The sequence below is a fragment of the Varroa destructor genome, unplaced genomic scaffold (genome assembly GCF_002443255.2).
Source record: "Varroa destructor unplaced genomic scaffold, Vdes_3.0 BEIS01000007.1, whole genome shotgun sequence".
Classification (NCBI taxonomy): Eukaryota; Metazoa; Arthropoda; class Arachnida; order Mesostigmata; family Varroidae; genus Varroa; species Varroa destructor.
Genome location: NW_019211460.1, coordinates 28375180 through 28403159, shown reverse-complemented (window position 1 = coordinate 28403159; position 27980 = coordinate 28375180). Strand labels below are relative to the sequence as shown.

Sequence of the window (27980 nt, the reverse complement as noted above, 5' to 3'; positions counted from 1 at the left end):
TAATAGGATGTGTGCTTAGCCTGTGTGTGTTAAACAGTCAACGGGACTAGAATAGATCCAACCACTCCCGAATAAATCAATTTGAATTAATTCAATGTTGAAGTTCCTTGAGAGCGATAAGGACGGACAGTCGCTATTGTATTTTTTAGGACCTCTCGCAGTCCAACAAGGTGTCAACAACGCACTACGAACGAAGCAAGACCTAAACGGAGTCAGATGGCCAGATGTTCATCAATAGAATCCGGTTAAGACCTAATGATTTAAAACCTCTCAAAAATAGGTATTTGTGCAAACCGAAGGGGTCAAAAAAAGGTGTTTTCATTTGTGCTAATCGTTAAATGAGCCAGTAACATTGCCAGTATAAATGGCGCAATAACAGAAATCGTACCTAGTACACTTTGCAACGTATAATGCATAAACATATCGTAATGTAAAATAGTACATTTTTCCGATTTACGCTTGCCAGTGGCAGATGTATAATGCCTCTCGGAAGCCCGGACCAACAGCCCAGATTTGATCGAAACTTTATCGAGTTTACCAAATTACAAATGAACCGGCTGTCAATAGCGGATTGCCTAAATCGTCTAATGAGTAAAGTTGTTTATATATTCAGCGACGGCCGGCAGCCGCATAAATTAGTTTATCGCAATTATCACACTAAACATGTGTTATTTACTCATGCATGATTAGTATGCATGTATGACATACAATTACGTACATCTATTTTGACTCCTATTATTATTTCAGATGTTACATTTACACCAATGTACACGAATAGTGGCGAGAATTGTTTTTACTGTGTATAGCTCTATCGATCAGTTCGGTTCTAGTTAACATAAAAATTAGTCTCTATTGTAAGGTCGCCATGGTATATAAGTTGCACTTAGTAACTAGACAAAGAGAACTTTTTTTAGCCGACTTCGCTAACTTGAATTTAAAACACATCCAAACACGGCCCCTGTGACTATGCGCAATGAAAGTTTCGTATACGATACGTTCGTTCGTCTCTTCTTTGTACGTTACACACCAAAGCGGTGTAAGTAATAGTATTACATGGTTAGCTCTGAATGGGCAAAACTAAGCCTGGCTATAATTCGGACGGAGGAAATAGGAATTGTACTCGCACACGGCCACACCCTGCGTATTCGCCATTTATAGAAGCTTCTTGATGGCGTAAATGATCTTTTTGGCACATCTACATATGGAACTCATATGGGCTTTTTACACGAAACTTATTCCTCGAATACCAATCTCAGAAAGAACTTTATCGAATTAAGCAACCAAGTGAATTGGACTGATGTAGATATATCTTAAAATTAGACGTTAGTAGACAAAGATCATTTCATCATTTTCGCAACTGTTCTAACCAAATCTGCAACTGTACATATCCATATTATCCGTCTGCTCTAAATGACGTAAAGCATCCCTATATATCAAAAAAAAATTGAGTAGACATGTCTGGTCCGTATGTATTTATCGAAAAATCACAGTCGTGTTTTCGAATATTTAAGTTGGCTAGTCGTACGTTATAACACACAGTGAGAGAAAAAAAAAAAGACCCTCGTTCTGATCAATGATTTTGTCTTAGGTGTCATCCAGTGTCCGACTTGAATGATTTAACTCGGATGGTGGAAAACTATGTGTTTTCTCGTACAGAACTGTATTCGTGTAAGTGTCTATTTACGACGACGCATCTATATTGGGTACAGATGAAAGACTCCCTCTTAACGTTTACTGTTGATTAGTCAGCGTGAGCGGCTGGCGATGGGCAAACTAACTACTTACGGCCACAGTCAGCCTTTAGCCTCGAATCAATAACTCTTCGAGTGTCTCGATTTTACATGACCTTAATATCATTCCCATTGGTCAGCGTCTACGGCAGTGGGGCGGCTGTGGACAATGAATGTTTTACCGATGTAGAAGTCCCTGAAAGCGTGAAATATACGAGGACTATCTGATGCGTCAGCTCATTTCTCGTTTTCTCCGACTATAACTAGGGTAGACCTTTGAAGGACGTGATAGTATACGTTCCAATTAACCTGCACTACGCCAATCTCTAATTCTTCTTATTTCGTACGATGGCAGCGTATCCCGTGCAGATTGTAGCTTTTGAACTTTTCAATTAGTCGTTAACATACACCAGCAATGGAACTAAAAGACGATTGTGCACACAGATAGTAAATGGCGAATACATTTGTCCTCCTTCAGTAGTCGCTCATTGTGAAAATGCGCGATGCGGTACTGTGTCAATTCGAAGATTTATACAATCTCTTCAAGCACCAAATGCTTTGTAAACCTTAATGGTTGAACAATAGTCTCTAATTTATCAGTTAGTTCTAATTTACGAAGTCAATCTATTTATAGCGGAAGTGAGTGTCTGCTAAAGTAGTATATGTAGATATATACTGGGGTGTGACTCAAGAACGTATTCTCTTTACACAGACTAGCTGTCGTTTAGGCCAAAGATGTGGGCAAACGCTAATACTGGGGTACTAAATATGTACGATAGTAATTAGTATAGTGGTGGCCACTACAAGTCCTAAAAAAGATTATGAGTCGTCAAAAATAGAGAACTAGTCATATCACAATTAATTAAATGCCAGGCGGTGCGATTGAATTTACGTTACAGCTCTCTTCTGCGAAAAGAGCCAATGTTCAAACGCTAATGCGTATACGTAATCTGCTATGATATGACTAACCATTAAAGGATACAGAACGACTGAATGAATGATCCGGAAAATATTTTTTATTTTCGTTGGCTAGGTATAGACTCAATGGCATGACCTTGCCAATTACTTTTAGGTCATTCCTTAAACCTTTCGAAATAGCCTGTTAAGATACACAGAGAACCAGTTTTGTTATGAACGTGTAAGTAAATGAAAGATCGATATAGCACACAATACAATTGTTCTTTTAGGCAACAGAACCAAATAGTTGGATGTTAATCGGAGTTAGCCAAGCAGGGCTTCAGGTGCTAGAACACAGCTCTGTCGTAAAGTTTGAGACACAGACGATGTCGTGCGGAGCTGGACTGAAAACTGCTACAACTTCTCCCGTTTGGGGAGGGGAGAACTTCAAAGGCCGCTCTCGGAAGGTCTAGTAAGAGACATAATCGTTAGTTAATAGCTGGGTGCCAATCTAACAGGCCGCTACACGGAGCGTTTGTGCGCACCAGGCGTGGATACCTTTCTTGTCTGGATTCTGCTTGGGTGTAGATCCTGCTCCGCAAGCCCCACTGGACCTATAAAACAGGGAGTACACATCAACGGCACCAGCAGCCGAGAGCACATATCGGTCTAGCTTGAGGTGGTTTAGACGCGGGCAACACTGGTGAACCAGCACTAATTGTGATCGCCATAGACTTAGACACAATAGGCCATAGGCTGAACAAGCATGGCACACAAATCGACAATACTAATCACGCAGTGAGTGGGGCCCTTCGAGGATTTGCAACGAACAGAGTTTTACTCGGTACCGAGAGCATCCATGCGCTAGTAATATTATAAAGGGGCATCTGCTGTCGTCTATTACCTTTCCGAAACTGACACAAACGCTTTGTCCAATGTATGTGTAAGATTATGGGCGGCTAATTGATCGCCTCGCTCGCCATCGAAGCTGTCGTTGGCACCTTCGCTTGGATAACTTTTGATGGATATCGAATAATGCCCGCTTAGCGGGGCTCAAGCAAAGGAGTATGGACGACACCTATTCGATGAGCTTCTCAGTAGGTATTGATTATTGGTGACGCACGTCTTAGAAAGGACCTTCGTAATTTTATCCAAATGAGATATTTCGTCTATATACATGTTAAAACATTTGAGTCGATTGGAAAGTTAAAGTGTTTTTTTCGCGAGGACCATAGTAACAAGTCATATGGATTCAATGAGGATCAAGTATCTTTCAATTTCGTCTCTGACCTATTTTGCAAGATTCTACAACAGTTGGTGGAGAGAACATATACTGAATAATTTCGCTTAAAAGGTTCAGGACTTCTGCACAATAATATTCAGTAGGCTGAAAAATCATAAATTATTAATATCAATAAGAATGCTGTGCATATACGGCCTGAATCAGGTAATGAATAATTAGTAGTAATAAATGGTACGAGCTTACCCATGTAAAAAGAACGATTTGTTCAGCGGCTGAGATGATGGGTCAAGAGAGGACACCGATTAGCAGTTATTACCATTGATATAAATACTTAATAAAAAGCGTGATAACATTCACATGTGATCTGTATATCCAGGATAATATATGTTATGTCGAAATGCCATGATTTTAGCTCCCGAAGTAAACGCCTACATTTCATGATTGCAAAGCGACTTTCTCTTTGTATCAAATCAGAATAGCGCTCCAATTGGGATGTACCTCTCCCTCGTTATGTGGATTGGTTGAGACCATGTGCGGATTCCTACTATGGTACAGCATGACCAAGTTTACCCCCTTAAAGTACTTCATAGGTATCAAATAGGTCGCAGATGCCGGTTGCCTAGCAATGGAAACTGCATTTGAATTGATGCTAATACAGGTTTATAGTAACGTGGACACGTTAGAAGTATATATGGACGCGCTCTAAATGTACGAAACTCACAAGGGATTACATGTAATGATCCAAAGCATGTACTACTAATAGCATCACTTAACTCCAAACCACTCGCTTAATTCTGATACAGTGAGAAACATATCAAAGCAATATCATATTCTTCTAGTAAACAGATAGCAGCACGCGGTAATATACTGGGCAACCGTACGCACTATATGCGTATCTGTTGGAAGAAAACGATTTGATTGATCGGTCCATTCAGAGTTGGCCTCTTCGCCTCTACAGAATGCCCAGGTGGTACCGCAAAACGCACGAAACGCAGAGACAAACAACTTAAACAAACGATATTTTTCGGGCGTTCACATATGTTCACTATGAGAAAAATGAAATAGACGAAAGGCGACTAACTCACAAGGCTTACATCGAACGGGATCAGACCAGGGAATATGGTCCCGTCGATCAAACCTCTTTTTTTTAAAATACTTACTGCACGAACAATTCTTGACAATTCGTTTCTTAGCATGCCGTTAATAATTTGTTAAAAAGCGTTGAATTCCATTAGACTGTGATGTGTCGCACGGGATCAGCCAATAGAAACCAGATTAACACGTGACCAATTGCAGTTACCGGTGATTTGCACTGGATCCGTTCAAGCTTCAGTTTCGCCTAGGCAATCTTTAAAGTAAAGGTACATCTCGCAGTGTTGAAAATCAGTGACTTTACGACGGTTTGAGGAAGTTCTCGCCACAACAAAGCGGTTGATAATGCACCGATGGTGAAGCATATGTCAAGCGATATGCTTCCATTTGGAGAAGGCCAAAAAACTAGCACCGTCGAAGTTATACGACGCAGCTCCGATCCGCTGGGAATAGGTCCTTTTGATCTTACTCAGAAAGGTCTGTTCACGGATCTAGTCACGGCCCGCTTAACCGCTCGCCGCCTAATTCTCGGCGTGACTGTTCTTTCGGTCGTCGTTGACGTGGCACTTGCTGCAATAGGCGTAGGTACGTCAAATCTGAATATCCTCGAAAAGTAGATCCTTCTTGGTAATTACACACTAGCCGTATTTCGAGTTATTGATCAGTAACATAATGCGGCAAATAAAAGAAGCAGCTCATTTTTTAAGTGTTAACTTAAGTGACTGATCTCTAACTAATCAATTTGTAATATGTATGGGTTCTATATATGAGGCATTTATACTTTTAGCAAAAAACAAACATCTGCTGAGATGAGTGAGCCAAGACATGACCAGGTTCTCAGACCCATTAGTTATTCGATGCATTTAGACCTGCGCACCTTTTCCGTAGTGCAGTACTACCCTTTGCACCTAGTCGTCCTGCGTGTCTCACCACCTCAAAGGGTAACACCTTGATATTTTTCAACTGAATAAGAACAATAATATGTTTTAATCTTTTGTTTGACAGGCATTATATCTGCATATATATATATATATAGTAAAGTGTACATTTTACATACATAATTAAAGATGTATGATCTTCTCTTTTTGTCCGGTTAGCTTTGGCCAGCGAATGTGCTAGTGCAGCCATCTACGCATTTTCGGTAAGATTTGCCATTTTTCCATTTTATATGTAAAACTCGTTCATCAGGCCTTTCTAAAAAGGCCTATATTAAATTGCTTTAAGAAGATTCGATTAAGATTAGCACTATTAGTAACTTAGATGGAACTGAAAAGTGTGTAATCAGATCTTTTGGATTAGCATTTATTAGAGCAAAAGTTCAGCTTACAAAAGGCGCAACTTCTGACGCAGCTTCTGTCGTCTGTAGGTTCAGCTGTAGGATCAGTGGAGTGATCTCATCAAAACTATTCATTATCATGTGGATACACTCGTCAAAAAAGGGGTACAACTTTGCGTAAATCCAGTTCTCGAGATGTTACTTTATATAGACATTGCAGAATCCAATACATTATCATAAACCTATTAGACTGATTTTTTCCACAGGAGCGTATGTGCACATCATTGGTGATGCTTCCAAAAACCTAACGGGTCCTAGAAAGCTAAAGATACCTTAATAATTATTTGTTCAAGAAAAGCTGCACTCTCGCTATTGACAGGATTGTTTATTTCGCCTACTTAAAGGGTATAACCATTGTATTATATGTCATCCTGTGATTTTTGAAACATTTTGTTTGTCGACTCCTATCCGCTTGGGTTATTGATTTGTCATTATCCAATTGGAATATTTATTATGGCTTAATCATAATTAGTTGCCGCCTATTGTCTAAACTAGTTTCGTATGCCCAGTTGTACGAGGTGGGAAGTTGTGCGGGCGAAACTAATAAATCCCATAAAAATAATTGAATTCTGAGCAATTTTGAGCATGTTCGCCCCGCCGCAAGCCGTCCTTGCCTGTACGTATAAGCGTGCTAAATGTGGATTTCTTCCGGTAACCGGATCATCATTTTGTCCGTAAAGATTCGTTTGGAGGAAAGGAAAAGAAAAAAAGGTGTAAGGGAAGTTTTTTTTCGAGTAAATGTTTTAATGGCTGTCGTAATTTTCAAAATTGGCGGTTTATTACGATCACGGGACGAATAGAGAAGTATCGTATCGAGGCTTTGATTGTCTGGATTAGCGTTAGCATGAAGTAACATAGTTAGTTCCTGGCAATCCGTTACTGGTTGTTTTCTTATTTGTTCTATCTAAATTGCCAAATTCTGATATTGCCTTTATTTATTTACCTTTTACATCTTGCTTGATAGGCTATTTGTGCGGAAATCCTTCGCGCACAAATCTATGTACGCAATTTTACATAACGAGCAGGCGACACAAACGCTGCACATCTAGCTGCTCAAAAGACATCACTTCCATATTAAGTACCTATTTCCAACATTTGTCCACCATTCAATACATTACACGATCATCTAGTTATCTATAGCTATATTATCGTTGTTTGAAATATAGTGAATACGTAAAACTTGTATCGAAACCACCGTTGCTGATGAACATAAAACTTAACGAGATAGATTTGAGGTAAGTTACGATAAATATTAAAGACATGAAGCCCGTGCTGAAGTAATTTCAAATGACCCAAGTACCACGTTCGCACTACGTCAGATTGGAAATATTGTCGGATATATATTCGTGAGGTTAAGATGGTACGTTTAATTCATATATCATACTATATTTAGATTTAATTAAATTACAAATAACACAAGCAAGCAAAGCCAAACAGGAAATAAAAAGCTAATTAATAGCTACAATTATTTCACTTTATTGTATACTTCTGACTGACTGACTGACTGACTGGTCTACAAACCCGGCGCCTTCATCAGACGATACCCATAGAGCTAGCTATACGGCTGTTGTCTTGGTCTACAGAAATCTGTTCGATTCGCTACTAAGGAATAGTTGTTGAATGCAACGTTTTACTACTATCTGGCGTTAAAATGGTATCTTGAACGATTTAGCCGCTGAACAGTTCATCAAAAACGTGGGTTTAGGTAAAAAAAATACGGCTACTTGGGGACTCTAAACAGTGATTGCTTGAGTAAGGTTACTCAAGTTACGGAAAAGCACGATAATCACGATAATTTAAACGCGAACTAATATTGTAAGTCACTTATTAAATAATTTGTTAGGCGGAATGCCTGCTGGATTTGATCTCTTCGGCTATCGTAATTTGGCAGTTCCAGGGCAACACCTTCAACCATAAGGAGTTTCTGTAAGTTTCTCACCTAAAACTTATGCAGTACTTCATTAGATATATAATATCGAGACTAAGTTCGTTAATTTGGCGGCTATGAGAGGTGCGCAAAAAGAAACTGGCCTTCATGATTTACTATAGCTAGTCAATGACGCATCACTTATTCTTAATCCGAAACGGAGTGCAACCTTACGATTATTGTGGACTCGCTATATAAGCATGCTTCAGTGTATATCAGACCCTTGATACGAAACATATTCCTCAACCTAAACGATCTATTTGTCTGTAGACGCTCACATTAAGTAATTAGGTCGCGTTCTTAATTTGTCTAGATTTTGGGACACCACTTTCAGCGTTGAAGCGCGTCACTTATTACGAATCATGCACGCCCAACGGCATGGAATAGGCCAGACATCTCGGCTCTAAGGATGATTCGAAAAAGGGGTTCGAGCTAAACAACTTGGAAATAGATTACTGGGCAGCCGCTATTGGCTTCCGCCCAACAGGCAGGATACAGAATGGAAAAAGAAATACAAGGGCACGTAGAGCCAGTTAACGAATTAACAGACAACGTTATAAAAAAGGCTTATCATACACTGCCTTTCAACAACTTCCAACAGACTTTCAGTAAAATCACATTTGCAATTACTACAGTCGTGCTTGTCGGGCTATATATTATTCTGTACCCCATTTTTAGACTGCAGGAAATTTAAACAACCATAAAGAGGATTGTGCCGTTTTAATGCATTTGTTCTAGAAATGGCAAGTTAGTAATACTTGTTCCAAAGTTAAATAAGGTTTATTTTCAGGTGAAAAAAGTTGTCAAGTAGGTTTGGGTTTGTGCAAGCAAATGTACCATCGAAGTGTGCCCTCTTTTCGAATAGTCTATCATAGAATACAGCTACCAGTTTTATCTCTAATCCCAAATCCTTTATGCGACACGGACTTCGGTGTTGGCTTAAACTGAGACGCTATTCTCATATGTCATTTATTAAGAATATAAAGCGTTCGAGGCCAGGATGAAGGATGAAGTTTTAATAAGCATCCGAGTTAGCACAGAGCGACAATGGAACCTTCTCACATTGAATTCGATAAAGGTAAATTGCGAGCCGATGTACGACTATAATGATCAGTTTGCAGCTTGTTCTTCGAAAGCTCTAACCTCTAGCACCGGACACCCCCTAGTCGATCGACTACTTCCTAGTCCTAGACTAAGGAACTAGTCGATCAAAGCAATATTAAATGTCAGTAAGCTGTCAAAGCAGCCTTATTAGCCTCGATCTAGGCGGGCCTTCTTTTTGCGCACCTCTTTTTGTTCCGTGCTATCGATCAGTCTACCAATGCACGCCCATAGTTATATTCATGAATAAAAAGGTCACTAATGATTTATCGTTAATTTCCGTTAGCCAGACACGCCAGTCGTTCAAATCAAGTAATTTATAGCTAATGTATTTATATCGACTTGTAGGGTATGCAGCTTGCTCGGAATACTTTTCATCGTCTCAGGGATCGGAGTTGTTATCAAGGCTGTCACTGGAATAATCAGCAGAGAGAACCCAGTAACTGTGAGTTCTCAGCTAAGCGAAGCTCTGCCTATTCAACAAGCACAAGTTACCTATTGTTTCGTAATTAAGTAATGCAAAATATGGTATTTTCAAGAACTTTTTTCCTAAAATATAATTAACTGCATAGGCTGTCTATAGACTATCCGTTTTATAAACTGTTTGTCGTAGAGTAACACTAGAGTTTCAACAATATTAATCTTTTTCCTGATGGAACCCTGAATCGTCAGTGTCAGCTTGACGTTCCTTTCCGCATATGGTATACAATCACGTATTCATCACATCGAATTCTATGGGGCTATAAAGACTGTATTACAAATGTTAGTTAGTTAGTTAGTTGGCATCTATCGTTGAACGCTTTGACGTTTCTCATGAACGGAATAACTGAGTCTTATCGTGCCGTTATTCAGGATTAGACTGCTATTTTATGGAACCATTTATTAGTCAGTTAGTATATATGAAGTTTTTTCTTTTATTTAACTATTAAGTCTTTTAATTGTCCGCAGATGCCGTTACTCGAAGTTCTTTCGTCAATCGCCTCCATAGTGTGTGCCACTTTGGCTTTGGTTAAGCTGTGGGCAGCTCGACGAGTCACGATGCTTTCCTGCGGAGTGAGCGCCCACTCCCTGGTCCTGGACGCGATCGGATCGCTGTTAAGTGCATTTTGCGCTTTGGCCGCTTTAATCGGAGCGGTCGCATATCACCAGCGACGCACGCTTTGGTTTCTGGATTCCACAATGACATCTTTTGCTGGGCTGGTCATGGTTGCAATAGGCGGGAGGTAAACGGTATAGGTATACAGCTGATGATCAATTATTATAATTATTATTTTATTGTATCGTATTGTTGGTTGACGGGAAAACGTGTACGTTCATAAATTGTTGCAATCGTCGGTACGAAACGTTTAGCGATGTAATAGTTTCAGGCCGTCAAGTAATCTGTCAGGTCATTTCGGAACTATAGAATACCATTTATAATATGATATGTTTTTTGTGACATTATGGTTTACCTGTTAATATTCCTATATTTCAGAGTTCTGTACCAGCACGTGATACATTAAAGTAACATAGTCCGTCGGAACCCATTACCAGGTGTAGATATGCAATCGTTTGAGTCCCCGTGAAGAGGAGATCCTAGTAGCACAGAGATAGTAGACAAATCTACCATCTATGTACCGTTCGAATTTGTAACATGGAAAGCTGTACCGTAATGCTAGAACCTGACTTGACAATGAAATCGTTGATGATCGTACAAATAAAATACGTGAATACAAATTATCTAGCATAATTGTTCCTATATTTAATTATATAGTTGGTACTGTCAATGGAAAGCGTTTAGCAGAAAATGATCAAACCAAACAGATTACTGAATTCAGACGGAGCATGGCCTTAGTGAAGCAGACCACCATAATGTATCGTAAATAGCGCAGGCTCCGTTCCGTAGCTATCAAAATTAGCATGGTCGTGCCCCGGACTTCAGCTATGCACTCCGGGCAAAATTGATTAAAATAGGCCAAAAAGAATAGATCTGAATTCAAAAGAATCGGGCCCTCAAAGTAAGACTGTTTTAATAACTATAGGTAAGGTCTTTACAAAGAAGTATAATTAAGGATTCAGACTTGCGCCCTTTTCTACTTCAAGACCCCACCTGGGTGAACTGTGCAATAGCGTCTCATCACACAACACTGAAACGTATACATTGATCATTAGTATTACTTCGACAATTACGCCTATAGAACATCCATATTCTTTTGCCAGATTCTCTTCATGCTCTAAGGGAAGACTCAGAATTGTCAAGCAAGAACGTTATATATATATATATATACGCGTTTTAGTCGCAGTTTCTAGTAATTTTTTTTAAGTTGAGGGTTAAGTCGACTATCAATGTTTCTCATAAATCTCGACAAAAGGTCTCTGATGTTTAGGCGTTAATTTTTCAAAAAATAAAAAAAAGGTAATTACAAAACCTATTTAGTCGCATAGTAGTTATTGTGTCTTAGAATTTTATTTTATGATATTCAGCTGTTTTCACTTTGGTAATGGTAGCCCTAAGTATTAGGTAAGCTCTTAAGCAATTTAATGCTTTTTGTTTTAGATGACTCAAACCTTGACTATTTTTTTTTATTATTCCTCCGCGTGCCTGCTATTACTTCTAGCTTACCGCGCATCCATATTATTGCTTCTTCAAATCCACGTCATCACTTAGTATCAACCAATTACCATATCACTAGATCAGATAATTTCAGAACGGCTTGTATAATATGCTTGTTAAAATGTTACTTTGCTATGTCTGCCCTCTTGTGTGCCGTCCTACGCTCGCAAGAAAACCATGAGTTTTCTGTAGAAGTGTAGAACTGTAGAAATGTCCTTCTGGGCCATTCTGGAAAGCAAGATCTTAATATTCACACCGCATAGGCCACACAATTTGGGCCACACGAAACATTTCATTTCACTTTTTTTTTTTTATTATCATAGTAATAGATATGACAGTAATAAAAATAATTATACAATACAAATTATATCGTATACATCGCGTTAAACGCTAATAGTACACGTTTCTGCGTCGGAGCCGCAAACTACACTGCATAAATATATAATAGTTGTGAATACTACTTGTTTCGTTCCTATTGCTGCCTTCGTCTGTTGGCTGTGTCACCGTTAGTCGCCTAATTCGACATATGAAAAGGTTTCACAGTTACTGTTAGGTGCCAGGCGTATTTTATTCCTTGTTGACCTCATCACCCACTGTATGATTCGTCGCTGCAACAATCCAACATGACAACGAGTTTTAACGAATGACCTCCTACAGTGCTAAAGCTTCCCTCGTTCTACAAGGTCCATACCGTGAGACCCACGCACCATATATATCAGCAAACAACATGCACAAGCACATATTGATGCGGGTGTGTGTCGTGGCCGGCAGTGCCCACCATCAGCTTACTACTACCGTGGCGGAGCCACCGGGATACCCCTAGGCCCTCGGCTGAAGAACAGAGACATACATTTTGCTGCTTGTTTGCAGGGGTGCTAATGCCTGTAAGGTCTCGTGGGGTTACGGCAGCATATTTAGCCACAAAAATTGCAATATATAAATTTTAGCTTTACTTGGTTGATACGTACTTATATGTCTATCGTCAGTCGCATTGTGCAGCAGGACTACTTACCTGGTTTTTCTCATTTATCTTGTGTGCCATTAGGCGAACGAAGCAGAGTATGAGAACATAATGTTACGGCACATTTTTTGTGTTATTTGAGGTTTCCCGTGTCTTTAACAAACTTTCAGAAGTATGTACAACGTAAAAAATGCGCATTAGGTAGCTTATTTTTGTATCTAGGCCAATTGTTCAATAGTTCGCTTCATTTTAAATTTTCCCTGTGGTAAAAAAAAAATGTCTACTTCTTAATTTAACTTAAGCCATTGTTTACGAATCGAAGACACACACTACAATGATTTCTGCCGAATACACAGGAAATTCTCAACAGGTTTCGCAATCTCCGAGAAGCTCCAATATCTTTCAAGTGTTTTTGTTAGATGTTCTTAGGTTTTTTTTAAAATGTTTCTATAATTCTCAGTTTAAAAAAACAGCTCATATATTTACACAGGTTACGTACTATTTAAGTATCAGTTTTCAATGTATAGATTAAAATAAAGTAGCATCCCTTGTTTTGTGACGTGAACGACAGCCAAAACGTAATAAAGCAAAATAAATATTACCATTTAAAAGTAGAACTTGAACTAATTACAATTGCTAGCCATGAGCTACGGCATTATTATTTATATTAGAAATTTATCGAATGTACCCACAACGAAAGTTCGACAGCTAACGCTCGGTCGCAACAAGGTAATAACACACGGATAACCCAAAGGATATACTTAGTTAATAATGATATTTCGAGCCTTTTCAAGGGTATGACAAAAGGGTTAATATGATTTTAAGGGTCTATTTCCATTGAAATAACATAAAATGAACGGACTTGTTAAATGGAACCTGCGTAGAGTTTGACTTTGATATTGGAAACAAGTCTGCATAGAAACCTCAAGAACAATAGCATTTGGAAAAACACACTTGAATGTACCTTGGGCTTGCCAGCAAATGAAGCTAGCGCCAATTTTCCGTAAGCCTCACGGCTCTCGAACCAAATGAGAATCCAAGTTCAACTTATATACAGGGTGATATGTACAGAGCAGAATGAAGTGTTGTTTTTTAAGGCGGCAGCAAAAGTGACTAAGGTTATAAACGAGATTGTGATCGGCCTTTATTTGCGGACACCTTAAGAGGCTTGCTTCACTGTTATTCTCAGTAGTAACTTTGATCGTAGTAGTAACTTTGTCAAAATAAACTGATTTTCGAAAGTCGCTTGTAGACAGCTGCAGCGGTAAGACCAAGCTACTTGTTTGTCCTCACAGATGCTAGGCAAACCAGATGCGGTAAATTTACTTTATAGTAAAGGCAAATATAAAGCATGTGGAATTTAGCTACTGATAGCTGTGTCCCTATTATCTCACAGTAGAGTGTGCGCTTATGTAGAGTCTAGTTTGACAAGTTTAGACACTGCAATAAATTTCCAAGCTCAATAATTAGCCAATGAGGGGACATGCTATTGTCAAACAGATATCCACACAATGACCATTAGAAGATTGCTAATATCTTACCACGATGGTACCATAGCATCATTATCCGCTAGTTAATTATTACAAGGCCGGGGCACAAATTATTTAAATAATACGAAAATTTTGATAACTATTTATTTGTTGGTAGGACTTGTCTGTGTGCTTTTATTCAGAATGTATCGACCCTCCCGTTTCATTCCATGTGGCGACAAACGCGTCCCATGAAAGCTTGTCTCAGTATATTTTGCTCTTAAGCTGGTTCCTCCAAAGATATTTCGAAGTTTGATACAAGCTTCTAATGATATACTGAGAAGGTCCACGGGCTTTTCCTAACGTCTGTGTGGCCTTCGACCTAGCTAATTTAAGGGGGTTGATGTCGCTCACTACTAAGCGTAAACTGTTACTTAAATACATAACGTTTTCCCGTTACGGTTGCGTTTCTCTGTCTGAAATATTACGGCAATCTTGTCGGTTTGCTATAATTATTTCGTCAGTCTGATCTTATACTACTGACCTTGATTAACGTTAGTCCTAACTTAGTGTAGTAGGTTCCAACCTACTGCAAAGCTGTAGATTGGAACCTACTACACGTCTTCTAAGGCCTTGGTGAAAACTGAACTAAGCCCGTTAGCCTGCTGCAGCTATACATTCACAGTTACTTACCCCTGATTCATTTTGCTGGCTTAATGGTGTTTTTTTTTTGTTATCTTGCTAAAATGATTAGTGACATTCAACGTAACCTAGAGCTTTGTTACTATTGCCTTGTTTCCATGATGTCTCATCCTGAAATCTTGGACAGACATTGATGCAAAAATTAGAGCGGATCGCAAACTATGAAATCTATCTGAAATTATGTATAATATTCCGGATACAGATGTTTCCGAAATCTTGAGGCTATTGCTGTATTGGTCACTTTACGATCCATTAGAAGGTTGACTGAGGCCCAGACAGGCATTAAAGAAGCAGAGAATGGTGGTAGCTCTTCTGCCCGCTCTTTGCGAAGATCCTGAAGTAATACGAAAAGCATTGCCGAATCTTTACAGGGAGGTACAGCAGACAGTCGTTGATTAGTGGGTATTTGCTTAGTTAGCAGTTAGGCTTTCAGCTAATTCGAAAGCACCGTTGAGTGAATCCCAGGTTTGAGCCCTATCATGAATTACTGGAAGTAGCTCCGGACATCCCAGTCGTGCGTGCATGCATTTGTCCATACCTCTTATAAAGTAACAGCAAGGAAAAATAAAAAACAACCACTAAAAACACTTCTGTAATATCTATCATCGTATCACCATCTATATAAATATTCCGCTCTAGGGTGACGAACCACTTGGATATATATGCATATATACACTAAATTGCCTTGCGTAAATAAATATGTAGTTGGATGAATTTTTAACTCTTCCCAAACAAAACTATTTATACCGATCCTACGATCTTAGTTCCTTTGTTAATACGCTTTGGATACATTAGTTGATTAGCGAGAAGGCGTTTCGAAAAATTACGCTGCATACTCTACTTCTACATTCTGTCCTTTTTAAACCCGTCTATGTAAAATGATTCGATAATATAATACGTTAAACATTTAAACGGTGTTCGAGATAAATTGGTGATGTAGCGTGTATCGATTGTATCTAACTAAATATAAATATAGCTTTTGTATATAGCGATAAAGATGTCCTGGATGGAACACTTTGATCCGGGACTTAAACCCTTTACAGGTACGCGGCATCTGCAAAACGCTGATATCAATATTTTTTAAGGGTTTCTTAATAACGGCGGTGAAGAGTTAAACATTTCTATATCGAGCTTTGTCAGGCTGTTGTTCGATTATTCGAGTCACAGGGTTTTGGACAGATTTTGACCTGGAAGAGATTTTGGACTGCAGAAATGCCCAAAGTTCAGGGTATGCTTATGCGCTCTGCCGGCCAGCTCTAGACCAATTTTCTCATTGGAGCGGGTACGCCATCTTGTTAAAACACGTATAGCCTAACATTGAACGCAGCGGTCAGCAACAATTTCATCACAAGTTTAAGAATGCCCATCTTTTATAACAGACACACCTTTCAAGAAGAAACTTGGTGGCGTAATATCTCCCTTACTGGTTAAAGTAGTAAATCAAAAGCTGGAAAATCTTTTTCAAAATAAAAATCAAAGGCGATTCGCCGTTTTATATTTGGCACAACTCAGCAACACAGATCAAATCTCGTATATCGTTCTCAAAAAACTTCTCCCTGATTTCCACGCCATAAAGTTTCTAGGTGAGGTCATCATGAACAATTCAAACTACTGTATACATCGGCATAGTAAATTTAACCACTAAGCAGCCAGAGTAACAAAGCATCAGGACCGTTAAAAATGTTATTAAACCAGATTTTCCGTCCTGTTCTTCCCATGATCTATATAAAGATACGCTTTTATCTTCATAACAACCATTTACTTACTCGCAATGGATAAGCCGTCTATTTCCTACAACCGAAAACAATTAATAATCTGCGCGTGGCTCCCTCTAGGGCCATTACGTAATTCTCGTTCGTATCCCAAGCCCGAACTTATCTGAAGCCTGTGTCATTATTCTGGGTTCTGAAAGGGCTTTCCTCAAGCATTAAATGCACAGATAAATGCACGCTCACCATGACAAACTACCTACTAAAGCATTTCAAATCTTCGTCGAACGCCGTTCAAACGCAAACGTTCTGTATTACTGCCGCATGACTAAGTATATAGTTCTCCTGTATTGCTTTACCACGAGTACTACGTAAAAAGTCCTAGCTTTAATAGCTCGCTCGTTAAATTGATCTCTTACACAATTATACATTGACTTGTACTGATTTACGTCCCCCTCAAACTCATGACATCGCCTTCGATTTAACTTGGAAAGGTCGATTCGTCGATCGACGATTAAAAACACATATGTTTTTGGCACTTCACCGTACAAAACAGAGGACGCGTTCTTGTCGGTCTTCATTACAGACATTCAATACTTCATTCATCCCTTACCTTCTGCCATAATTATCGAAAGACAATCTCTTCGTTTTCATGTTACAGCATGCACTACTATCACTTATCGTTTGAACGAAAATCATGCCAGGAGACTTTTTCCTAAAAAAGGTAATAGAACGGCGAGGCAGCTACTTGTAGACAGCCTGACGGTAATCTCGGTGCAACATAAAGGCACACGATGTACTGTAATTAAGCCCATGTGCTACAGCTTCCACAGATACTCTAGCTAGGAAAGGTTTATGCTGTCCGCGTGCGTCCACATTGTGTAATGGTCCTGACTTTGCGTGAATAAAAAAAAGCTTTGCGCAGGCCCTCTACAGATTAAGGGTCTGAAAATTTGAAAAAGGACAAGGGACGGAGTCCAATTGAACTGAGTCAATATGTTGACAGCATTTTATTTGAGCAAATTGATTAGGGTTAGGCTGATGGCTGAAATGTAACAAAATAAATGAATGAGCTTCATAAATAATACGATTAGAAATTTAGCAAAAAAATAAAATTGGAATTAAAAATATTAAGTGAACAATAACTCAAATAAATGTTCAAAAATCACGTAACTATATTGTTTCACAGTTTTCACATTGGTAAGTAGACTGAGCTTTACTCACAGCCATGTCCGTTACCATTAATTACCAATCAAGCTAGTTACCTAGTCTAGAAGACAGTCTGGGGTTAATGAAACTTCACATGGATACACAAGTATCTAATGTTTTTATCAAAATAGCTGACGGCGAAACTTTTTTGCCTCCGTTAGTTTAAAAATCACAGTTTTGATATCATCTAAGGAGAACGACTTCGAAAAATTATATTCTAAATATGTGAGTCAAAATATAGGGTCAATTAATTATACTTAATAGGCATGGTAAGCTCAGTCTTGAACGATGTCTCTTAGCTGCCTACGAAGTTTCAGAAGTTTCATTTTGTCTAGTCTATCTTGCGGAGGACAACGGCCTCGAAGAGCAGCTTTAACACATAATTTGTATACAGCGAGCAGTGATTCAAACTAAGGATTTCCAGTCATAGTCACCGACCGAACCTCAACTATGAATAATACGTAAAAACCGGCTTGTGCTATACGCGCACAGGGATAGATACACAACCTTTATTCGGTTTCTTCATTATGAACGAGTTTTAAAAACCTGTTTAGAGACGAGTCCTGGTTGAAATGTGATGTCAATCGGTTTCTACTTTTAGCGTGTTCGTGTTTTTGTTGTTATTTTTTCTCACCACAGACAACATGCGTAGTACCACGCTAAGTGTACCAAGAGTAAGGGAGGGTAATTAAGCGTGCATATACGGCGTTGAGCAATTCAGACAATTAAAAGCCGGCCACCGTCATCTAGCCTTAGGGGGAATCTCCCCAATGTGTCTCAGGGCTGCAACATCCCTCGCGAGTACCGAACGCACGAGTGGGTGTATGACTCTGAATATGCTCCCACTCTGCCGATAGGTCTGAGTTAGAAACAAATAGAGGGCGGACCAGCGGAGTGCTATCGCCGAGAAGCCATAATTTCATCATGACAGCTATAAACATGGGACTAAAAGGGAACTGGAAAACGGAGCGCAGAAGAGTGCTATCCAGCCAACATTTTCTTTCGTACTAAATAGGGATTGCAGATATAGGTTAAGCAGAGATCAGGATGCGCGGTGAGTAAGTGGACCAGTATTCACTACGAAACAAACAAGGTGACATGGCATAAAGCTAAACAAAAATTCTAAAATAGTATTAATAAAATACTTTAAAATAACACACTCTGAAAAATATGCACCCGTGCGAAATTCAAGTTCATATTGAGAGAAGGCTACCTGCGTCAGCCAATATTAAAATAATAATAATAATATAGTTAAATCTTACAAAAACACAACATAACTTACCACCATGCTGTGAGAAAAATGTCTACATGATTTAAATGATATACACAGTATACTAACCGGAACGAGCCGAGTCCTGAGTAAATAGGCTGACAGTTCGTTCCTATCTCCTGTTAGATTGTGCATCGTAAATAGGTCTGTCGGCTTGCTTGCCCCTCCTTGGCTTCCGTTATTTTCCACCGATGTTTTTGGTTTTCAGTGCATTTCTCGTGTTCAAAGTTTAGCGTTACCTTTATCAACGATCATTGTAACATTTCGACGTTTTGAGAGCACTCTTTTTACGACTAACAAAACTGACTGTTTCTTGTAAATCATTTTATTGCAGAAAACAAGTAGCACACGACGTCCGTGGGAAGCGGGTATAATAATGGTTATTTAATCAGTAAGTGTCGTGCATGGTCCTCACCCGGTTGCGTCCGCACCAGTTCACCCTTCGGCCCTCGCACAGACGCACGTCCGTCCGTCGGCAATAGATGAGTACGGCGAGCACCGTCAGAAAGGAGAACAAACCACCCCACAATAAAAGCTGTTCTTGCCTGCAGATGTCATGTATGCAAAGCGGAGGAACTGAATAAATAAGTACATACCTGTATGAGTCAAAACTTATAAGCCATTAACTGTTATATGTAGATTTACTGTCATATATATTGCATAACAAATTTCGAAAAATTAATGCGGACTGTTGCTGACCAGCAACGCTCTGTAGTCGCTCAATCTTGCCTGACACAGGCGTAGGCACAGTTATTTATTTGCTCTTTTTTAAATCACGCCTGTCGTGTAGTGTCTGCTATTGGTGGAGTTTGAGCGCGTGACTCCTGGTCTTTGCGTTTATTTGCGGCATACAATATCATAATATTGCGCCTTTGTTAGATAAACTGTTTTGAAAGTAGTCAAATAGGTATGCCACATAAATTGCACAAAAATCTCAGCTGCTTGTGAAAGCAGAGTATGAACCCTCCTTTACGTTTAAAAAAAACGTTTGATTTTCCAGCAGCATCTGCACCACCAGCGCCAAGTTGCGGATCAAAGTGTCCGAATTCAGAAAATGTAAATCTATTCAAAACGAGGCCCAGCAAGCATATTATCTAGTACGGGGTCGTTTGACCTACTTGCATCAAGCAGAAGCACGATGATTCGAATTTAAATCCAGACGAAAGAAACAGGCAACGAACCTATAATGGAAAACCTTAATCAAGAACCCAGTAATTAGTTACTTATTTACCTCAGCAAAGCTAAAGCAATCAGCTGGGAGTTCCTGCCCAGAAATAGCCGATTTCCCATTTATACCTCTTCCGCGCCAGGCTCTAAACGGAGCGTGGAGGGTTTCGTGCATGGCGTGAGCTCATATGCTATGATAGAGCTACATCTATAATAGATCCGTAACTTGTACAATGGGATATTACCGCGATCGGTTGAAGTTCCTTTGTGAAACTATATCTTCTAGCAGCCATGTCTAAAATACGCACCTTATGTTACTGTGATCCTCGTCGGCCCCTACATCCGTTGCCCAAGTTTACTGAACGCTGGAGATGCTCGTGTAGATTATGGCCGAGGGTATGTTCACTTTTTATGCTCTAAATACTGCGTCAGTAATTGTGAGCCCATATAACGCTAATAAACATTGACTGCCTCGAAGTCGGCGAATAAAGCGAACTTTGCACACAGAACAGAAAATATTCTTCTAATCGGCTTTCATCTGATCGAAATATGGTGGGGTGCTAGCCTGATCGAACAGGCTCTCCGCTCGTAGTCAGCAGGTCAAGGGTACCGTAAACAACAAGGACATGGGGTACGCACCGGTGCGTCTGACGAATAGGCACACTTCTTTTGATTTTTGTCGATCAATTTGTACATATGTATCTAATATTACGTACTAATAAACCTATCGCGTTTTGTGACAACTGCTCAAATCAGTCTTCACTGGACCTAGCGTTTCGCGAACCTCCGGCGTTGAACCCCAATGGTGTTCAAGCTTAAATACAGTTAGATAACACACAGCGTGAATAATTCACTCGATTAGTGAACCGCGCAGAAACATCGGGTGTACGATTGAAAGAATTCTAGATCTAGACGTATATCAATGGAAGCTTTCATAGGACCCTTTTTTGTAAGAGCTTCACTGATGAGTGACTTCGAGCTCTCTTTCATTATGATGAGTGAGGCCTGAAACTCAATCGAGTCAATGGTGGAGCGAACAAAAAGAAAGGCCTGCAATGTCAATGACGCGCAGTTTTCCATAGATGCTGACCTGTGCGATAGAGAAACTTGATAAAAAACAATCCTTATATGGCCCTGCTATCGTAATGATCTACAATGTCGAATCGGGCCGAAAATAAAACGACTTAATTCGCTGAACGCTGATTATAACGCTTCGATACTGGATCATGCTAGCTTTTTATAAAGGTGAGAATTTCTTTGTCCTATAAGCATTCGAAAGATTTTAAGTGACAAATTAATAAGCTTCAGCTTTGCGAAACAGCATAAAACAATAAGTCAAATCAATGTATTATATACGCAAGGCCATATAATCATGCTAGTCTCAAGTAGTGCTAACAGATTGCATCAAGTAACCATCTGTTTGTTTACCAATGTTTTACGTAACATAATAGTTTTTCGCTGTAATACAGTGATCGGTCATACGCTTTCATTGGTTAAATGCCCCCGCCCGCCATTTAGGTGTTGTGCCAAATTTAAATCAAATACCGCCGTTCATATTTGAAAAAAAGACGAATTTTCCTTTCACTACGTTTCTAAAATTTGCTAAAAAAGCTATATTGAAAAACAGTGGTTGATAGACCGAGAATTAAACGAAGCGCGGACCACCTAGTTCCCTGTAGCCAACTTCCAAGAAATAAATAATGCAACCAAATGAACAGTGACCTCGTTTGTCAACATTCGTCCTATATTTTACCAAATTACCGCAGAAGGCGGAAGCACTCCTCGTATATACCAATAGTACTTGTCGTAGAAACAAAAATTGATTTTTATTTGGCTCTGCCATGTTTTCGCACGGACGAATGCTAGGCTTTTTTTTGATTAAGATAAACTAGATTTGCGACAGATGGAATAGAAGTCTATTTGGTTAACCGACCATAACGTGCTAAAGTTATATGTTTAATTTAAAATTCAGCTGAATACACATTTTTTTTACTGAGAAATCTGATTAGAGAAACAATTGAACGAAACATTTCTGCCTGCAGTACTTACACGATTTCAGATGTGGGTTTGCTAGCACAACAGGCAGGCTTTCCATACTCCTTACAACATTTTTGAGTTAATTTACAGGGGTATACGTTGGAAGGATCAAACCAACCGCGTGGATTAGACTCGTCGACCATACATTCTCGGCCAGTACCCGATGGGCCTGAAAATTCCATTGAAAAAAATCGTGTGTTGAAATTTTAACAGATCACTATATTGATCATAATAAAACAAACTTGATACATCGTTATAGTTGACCCTACCATGATCCACCGAGCGATGTTAGTTTTATGTCGGGGGCTTGTATTAGGTCGACTGTTGTTGACCAGTGCTGGACCCATTAACGTAAAGCCATATACAACTCTTGTCATTTTACCAGGCTCCTATATAAGTGCATCACAGCACACATGAATCTTGAGTATCTGTCACTTGAGGCGAAGAGCAACGGTTGGCTGACGGCTATCTAATGAAGTATGAGTATAAGCGTATGCACATTTACCTGCTCTAACTAAAAGCTTACAATCAAAGCGCAGAGTTTAAACGAACTTCGCCTTATAATCAGCATGCACATCGTCCGGCTCTCTTTATACAGATTTCCTGCCTACCAGTCTGTAACACGTTCCCGGCTGTGTCATTTTGTGAGCTTTATTACAACGGTTATTTGGCGACATGGCAAAAATTGTAGCCAAAATCGCCCACATCCATTTGTGTCCTTTTTTTTCTACGCTATCGTTCGATAAGCTGGAAATATTTTGTTATCTGTAAGATTTGCCACATCCACCTTACAGACCACTGTCAGACATAAGAGCAACTGTTTCTCGATGATGAATAGCTGTCTGCGGTAGAGTTATCAACAGCAAGCTGCAAGACGTCTTAAGCGTTTAAATACTACTTAAATAGCTTTCTAGCAATTCGGATAAATTGAAAGTACGTTTTACGGACGCGATGACTTGCACGGCGAGGGCTCTAAGTGAAAGAGACGAAAAGTCGCGACTTCAAATCCCATGTACGACACGTACTTTACAACCTGTGTGAATAAAGAGAGTAATAGAAGAATATTGATTCATTCAATTAAGCTTTTTCTCCTTTATTGAAATCTAGAATTACTACTTTACATCATACATGTAGCGTTGTCATCGGCATGGTATTCTTCAAACATTAAATTTATTTAATTAGCTATCAACTTCACGCTGTGACCGTGGAAAAACATTCCTTAAACTTGCTGCTTTTGTGGCGCATATCGTTATTTTTAGGTAAGACCGCAAAAAGGACGGTCAGCCTAGTTCCTGTCGCTCTTTCAAATTTCCTGTTTTATATATTTAGAAGTCAGTCTCAGGGATTATTTTTGGGCTAGAAATATCATAGATACGACCCGCTCTAATGTAACTAAGCGTGGCGCCGTTGATTTTTGATACAACTACGCTCAGAATCGGCTGTACGGCTCAGAGATGTAACATCCGGAAGTAAATCTACTGCTATACCCAAACATCTTGGTTATTCGTAAAGGAAGAACGATGACTGCCGTGTTCAAGGAGACACAATGCATTCGAGGGAGCAGAAAGACAACAGGGTACACGGTTCAGTTCAGATGGCAAAACAGGCCGGATCTGAAAAAATATCGAGTTCCGGGTAAGTAGCGCACCTCGGTCTAGCAAACTCTCAAGGAACTCCAAATCATGATGGACAGCAACACTTTAACTCTTTTTATTTTGACCAATTGCCATCGACAATGAGTTTATGCCTGACGATGAATATGGGCATACGCCATTAAAACCTGTACCCAGCCATAAGAATGATGATTATCAGCATAACAACAATGGGCGGACACTTCTCGTTGGTGACATAAGCAAACAGAAGGAGATAAGCAGTGGCAATGTTTCGACAGCTCTGCGAGCTAACCGCTCGAAGCTGTAAAGTTGGTACATCAACTTCCACTGTTTTAGCGCCGGAAGCCGCTAAAATCGACGTGAGCTTTAATTATAGCGAAAAAGTTTGCCGCGGGAGGGATAAAACGTTGCCAAGAAAACCCTAGTTCAGTGTGTAGTATTAGATGCCTCGACCTCCATGTAACAAACCGTCAGCAGAATAGGGCCTGCTAGAAACGAGCCACTAATGTACGGACTAGAGCCTATTCGCCGAAATTAGTGTTTTTAAGTAACAGAGGACGGGGTTGCGCTTTGCAATATACCAGTAGTATTTCGTTTAAACGATACACGAAGGCATTCATTTTGTATTTGTTATAAATTAGAGTTACGTAGGTTTTCTGTTACCGACAATTTTTTTACTACCAGTTCGAGCCATGCGAAAGAGCACAACCTTAGGAAAATGCTGCTTTCGCAAACGACTCGAGAAAATTGCCTCTGAAAAACAAAAGGAGCGAACAAATAATTAAAAGAAGCTTGTTTCGATAATCATTTGCGAACTTAACCTGGCGGAAACTATTGAATATTCCTAAATAATCTTTTATAGAATGCTCAGCTTATTTACTAGGCATATTGCATCATTGTGTCAGTAATGGAATAGAATGTCGGTAGCTTAAAGATATTTGAAAATCTCGTCCCTCTAAGCGATGAGCACACTTTTTTTTATCTCAAGTTATAGTTAAACTAAAAAAAAAACCGACTTGTTATGCCAAATAAGTGATGGTAACCAGACGCTAGAATCTACTGTGTACAGAACTTAACGCCTAGCTATCACGATGCGTTACATATTTAATAGATGAATACTATGCCGTTACTTCACGTTAAACATAGCTGCTTCCATCGTTTGTGACATTTATAAAGACTTCACTACTACTACAGTGATCTTGGGGACGAGAAGCTGCATCAGCGACCAGCCCTGAAGCTTAAAAAAACGTAATTCTTTTATATATATTATCATGGTTAGTTTCCTCGGCCGAATCACCATTCGAAAACAAATTAAATTGTTTTCATCGAGTGACTTCGAGATGTGTTGTCAAATGAAGCAAGTTGAAGCCTTTGTTTCTCCTAACGCTTTCCGGCGCCGACCAGTATGACGGAAAATGTTTAAGCATAATTTTGATTCAGGCTCAGTAACTGCGATAAGTTCCATAAACGTACAAGTCATAAAGTTATAGTTTACGTTTCGTAGTCGCCCTAAGTACCAATAATATAAACAATGAGAATCCTAAAGTTCGTTTTAGTAGTACGCCGCAAACTTGCAAGCACCTTTGTACGTTGTAGTTAAGCCAATATATGTTCACAAATAAATACAACGGTTGAGATGTTTATGCTTTTTCATTTTTCCATATATACACATATATATATTAGTCGACATTAAAGTGGACATGTTGCTTATATGTCATTGTTTATTCTATGAAACGTGAATTTTTGTCGATCATAAGCACGATCGTTTGTAGAATATGCCGCTGTCGGTTATATATGACAGTCACATATTTATGTGAAGCTCAACACAGCCTCGAATAATATATGTACTCCGGTGTGTGACATAAGAACATCAAACTATAGTCTCCCATAAAAGTTATCTGTGAAAAAGCATTAATTTTCTTTCGAATGCATCACACAAAATATCGACTATACCAATTCCGTGTCAAACTAAACTACAGTATATCTAAAGTACCTGCATGGGTTATGACCGCGCATCCTTGAAGACAAACAGCGGCAATGACAAATGTCCACATAATGATTAGACGTTTGTTCACCTTGTGCCACCCCCTTCAGCGTGTGTCTAGCGCAACATGCGTCCGAAGAATAAAAAAGCACAACGCACGCAAAGAGTTTCTCTGCTTGTCACATCTTCATGATCTTCATGGTAGCTTGCCTTGCCGCATCACCTTGTTCTTCAATTCGACACGACGACAGTCGCCTCCATAATTATTGTCGCTCTTATGCTGTCTCGGCGTGCTACATGGTCGTGTAATTTGAGTGATGAAATCCAACCATCCATACACAGGCCTACAAGTCTTCTTCTACGATGACTCACAACAGAAAAGGCTTGCTGAAGGCTACGTAGCGTCAGTTGTGATGCCGACGATGAGATGAGCCAGTGTTATACTCGAATATGTTGATACGGCCTCGTACTATGAAGGTTCACTGGCTTACATGTTTGGACGACTAAGTACAAGGGAAGTCACAACGCCGTACTCTGACGATAGGCCTTCGTGGGATAGAGGGTTCACGTCTGAAATATCCTTAATGCGTGAAAGGAGAGGGCTGACGTAAGCACACACGCAGTCGGTTCACATAGTTGTGGTGGTGCTGGTCGGATGGTCTCATAACCTCGACGGAACTTACAATCAAAATATAGCGAGAATCTGCCCAGGGACCAATGGAGATTGTGATATTACTAGCCTACCACAGACATTATATGACTCAGCGACTCGTATAAGCAGAAGTAAGCGTACGTTTATCTTGTTATTCGGTACTTCCACCATTTCAGGACAGGTAACTGTTTGGGATGGGCGGATGTCTCGCTTAATGCTTCCGCCGGCACGCTGCGAGACTGACCTTCGGGGCCTCGGCGCAGTGATCTCCTCCTTCTCTAGTGCTGGGTCTACCTAGTTTTCTCCCCTTTCTCACTCAACGTATATTGGTAGTCGAGTGGGATGCTCTCAAGCGCGACGGACCAGCAGATTCGTTGGAACTAGGAACCTGTGGCCAACCGGCGACTGAACAGGGACTACAACGCTAAGTTTCGCATCTATATATATAGTGTAATTGCAGTACATCCGGCGGCGTTACAGTTAGAAAACTAGTTTAGACATAACAGAATCGGCGCCGGCTGCCATTCTGGATGAAGTAACAAACAGCAGGCTAATTAGAGTGGTCTGACAATTCTTACTTAATGATGGAAAGCCACAGAAAGCCATTAATATGAATCCAAAGTATAAAGGAATTGTGAAATCTTCTGCCCGATTAGGTGAGCTTCCACGTCTCGAATCTCAGCCTACCATCCAGTAAAAAGTTTCTAGAAGATGTCTGTTGTTTTGGCTTGATCGAATTCAATGCTGAGTGGCCCTCCATTAATGCCCATCATTGGCAGCGTATTCTGAATTTAGAAAGTTAATTCTGTATAGTTACAGCATATCCAGTCATTTTTTTATTACTATACACTAATATATGTTGAGTGGCATGGTCAATACAGATCTTGCGAACCAAGTACACAAGGCCAACTACTGAAAGCATCCCAAACTCTGTTTGAAGAATGACGATAATCGACCCATGTAATTGGCATATCCTACCTAAACAGTCTGTGTAAGAGTGCGTGACCAAGCATGCACACATGCACAGAATCGCAATATACTAGGGGCCCACTGACTTACTTCTACGCGGTCTCGGTTTCATGCTATTGCATCTCGTACGTTTTTCACGCTGTTGTACGTATTTCTATGCACCAAAGTTTGCGTAGAAAAAAACGTATAGGTTTATAATGCCCTTAAAGAAACAATCGGTGGCACAAGGTATAATATTGCAGTCGCTCGGTTGACCTGAGATAAGATGAGCTTGAAGCAATTTATTGTACCAACCGAATCATGTTAAATATAGAGGCAT

At 39.7% G+C, this 27980-nt stretch overlaps 2 protein-coding genes across 14 annotated transcripts; one reads left to right on the top strand and one right to left on the bottom strand.

The window, feature by feature from the left end:
• Positions 1 to 14: 14 nt before the first annotated feature.
• LOC111254743 (transmembrane protein 163b-like) lies at positions 15 to 11055 on the top strand. Of its 6 annotated transcripts, none has more exons than XM_086975232.1 (6): positions 15 to 244; positions 6060 to 6103; positions 8142 to 8224; positions 9675 to 9771; positions 10275 to 10549; positions 10801 to 11055. In XM_086975232.1, the coding sequence occupies exons 1-6, from the start codon at positions 217 to 219 to the stop codon at positions 10826 to 10828; spliced, it is 555 nt and encodes a 184-aa protein (XP_086831358.1). In that variant the 5' UTR covers positions 15 to 216; the 3' UTR covers positions 10829 to 11055. The 6 variants fall into 6 exon arrangements, with proteins under 6 accessions (XP_086831358.1, XP_086831359.1, XP_022671647.1 ...); XM_086975233.1 differs by lacking the exon at positions 15 to 244 and adding an exon at positions 1350 to 1668 and having other exon boundaries at positions 8190 to 8224; XM_022815912.2 differs by lacking the exon at positions 15 to 244 and adding an exon at positions 1351 to 1668.
• LOC111254744 (uncharacterized) lies at positions 6261 to 27945 on the bottom strand. Of its 8 annotated transcripts, XR_015317372.1 has the most exons (6): positions 26050 to 27945; positions 23381 to 23476; positions 22456 to 22612; positions 19655 to 19784; positions 19309 to 19478; positions 14000 to 17805 (listed from the first exon to the last, which is right to left on the bottom strand). XR_015317372.1 is itself a non-coding variant. In XM_086975234.1 (4 exons), exons 1-4 carry the CDS (start codon positions 26108 to 26110, stop codon positions 9737 to 9739), a joined length of 351 nt encoding a protein of 116 aa, XP_086831360.1. In that variant the 5' UTR covers positions 26111 to 27082; the 3' UTR covers positions 6261 to 9736. The 8 variants fall into 8 exon arrangements, 1 of the variants encoding a protein (XP_086831360.1); XR_015317371.1 differs by lacking the exons at positions 14000 to 17805; positions 23381 to 23476 and adding an exon at positions 6261 to 9739 and having other exon boundaries at positions 26050 to 27633; XR_015317369.1 differs by lacking the exons at positions 14000 to 17805; positions 23381 to 23476 and adding an exon at positions 11205 to 12527 and having other exon boundaries at positions 26050 to 27629.
• Positions 27946 to 27980: the final 35 nt, after the last annotated feature.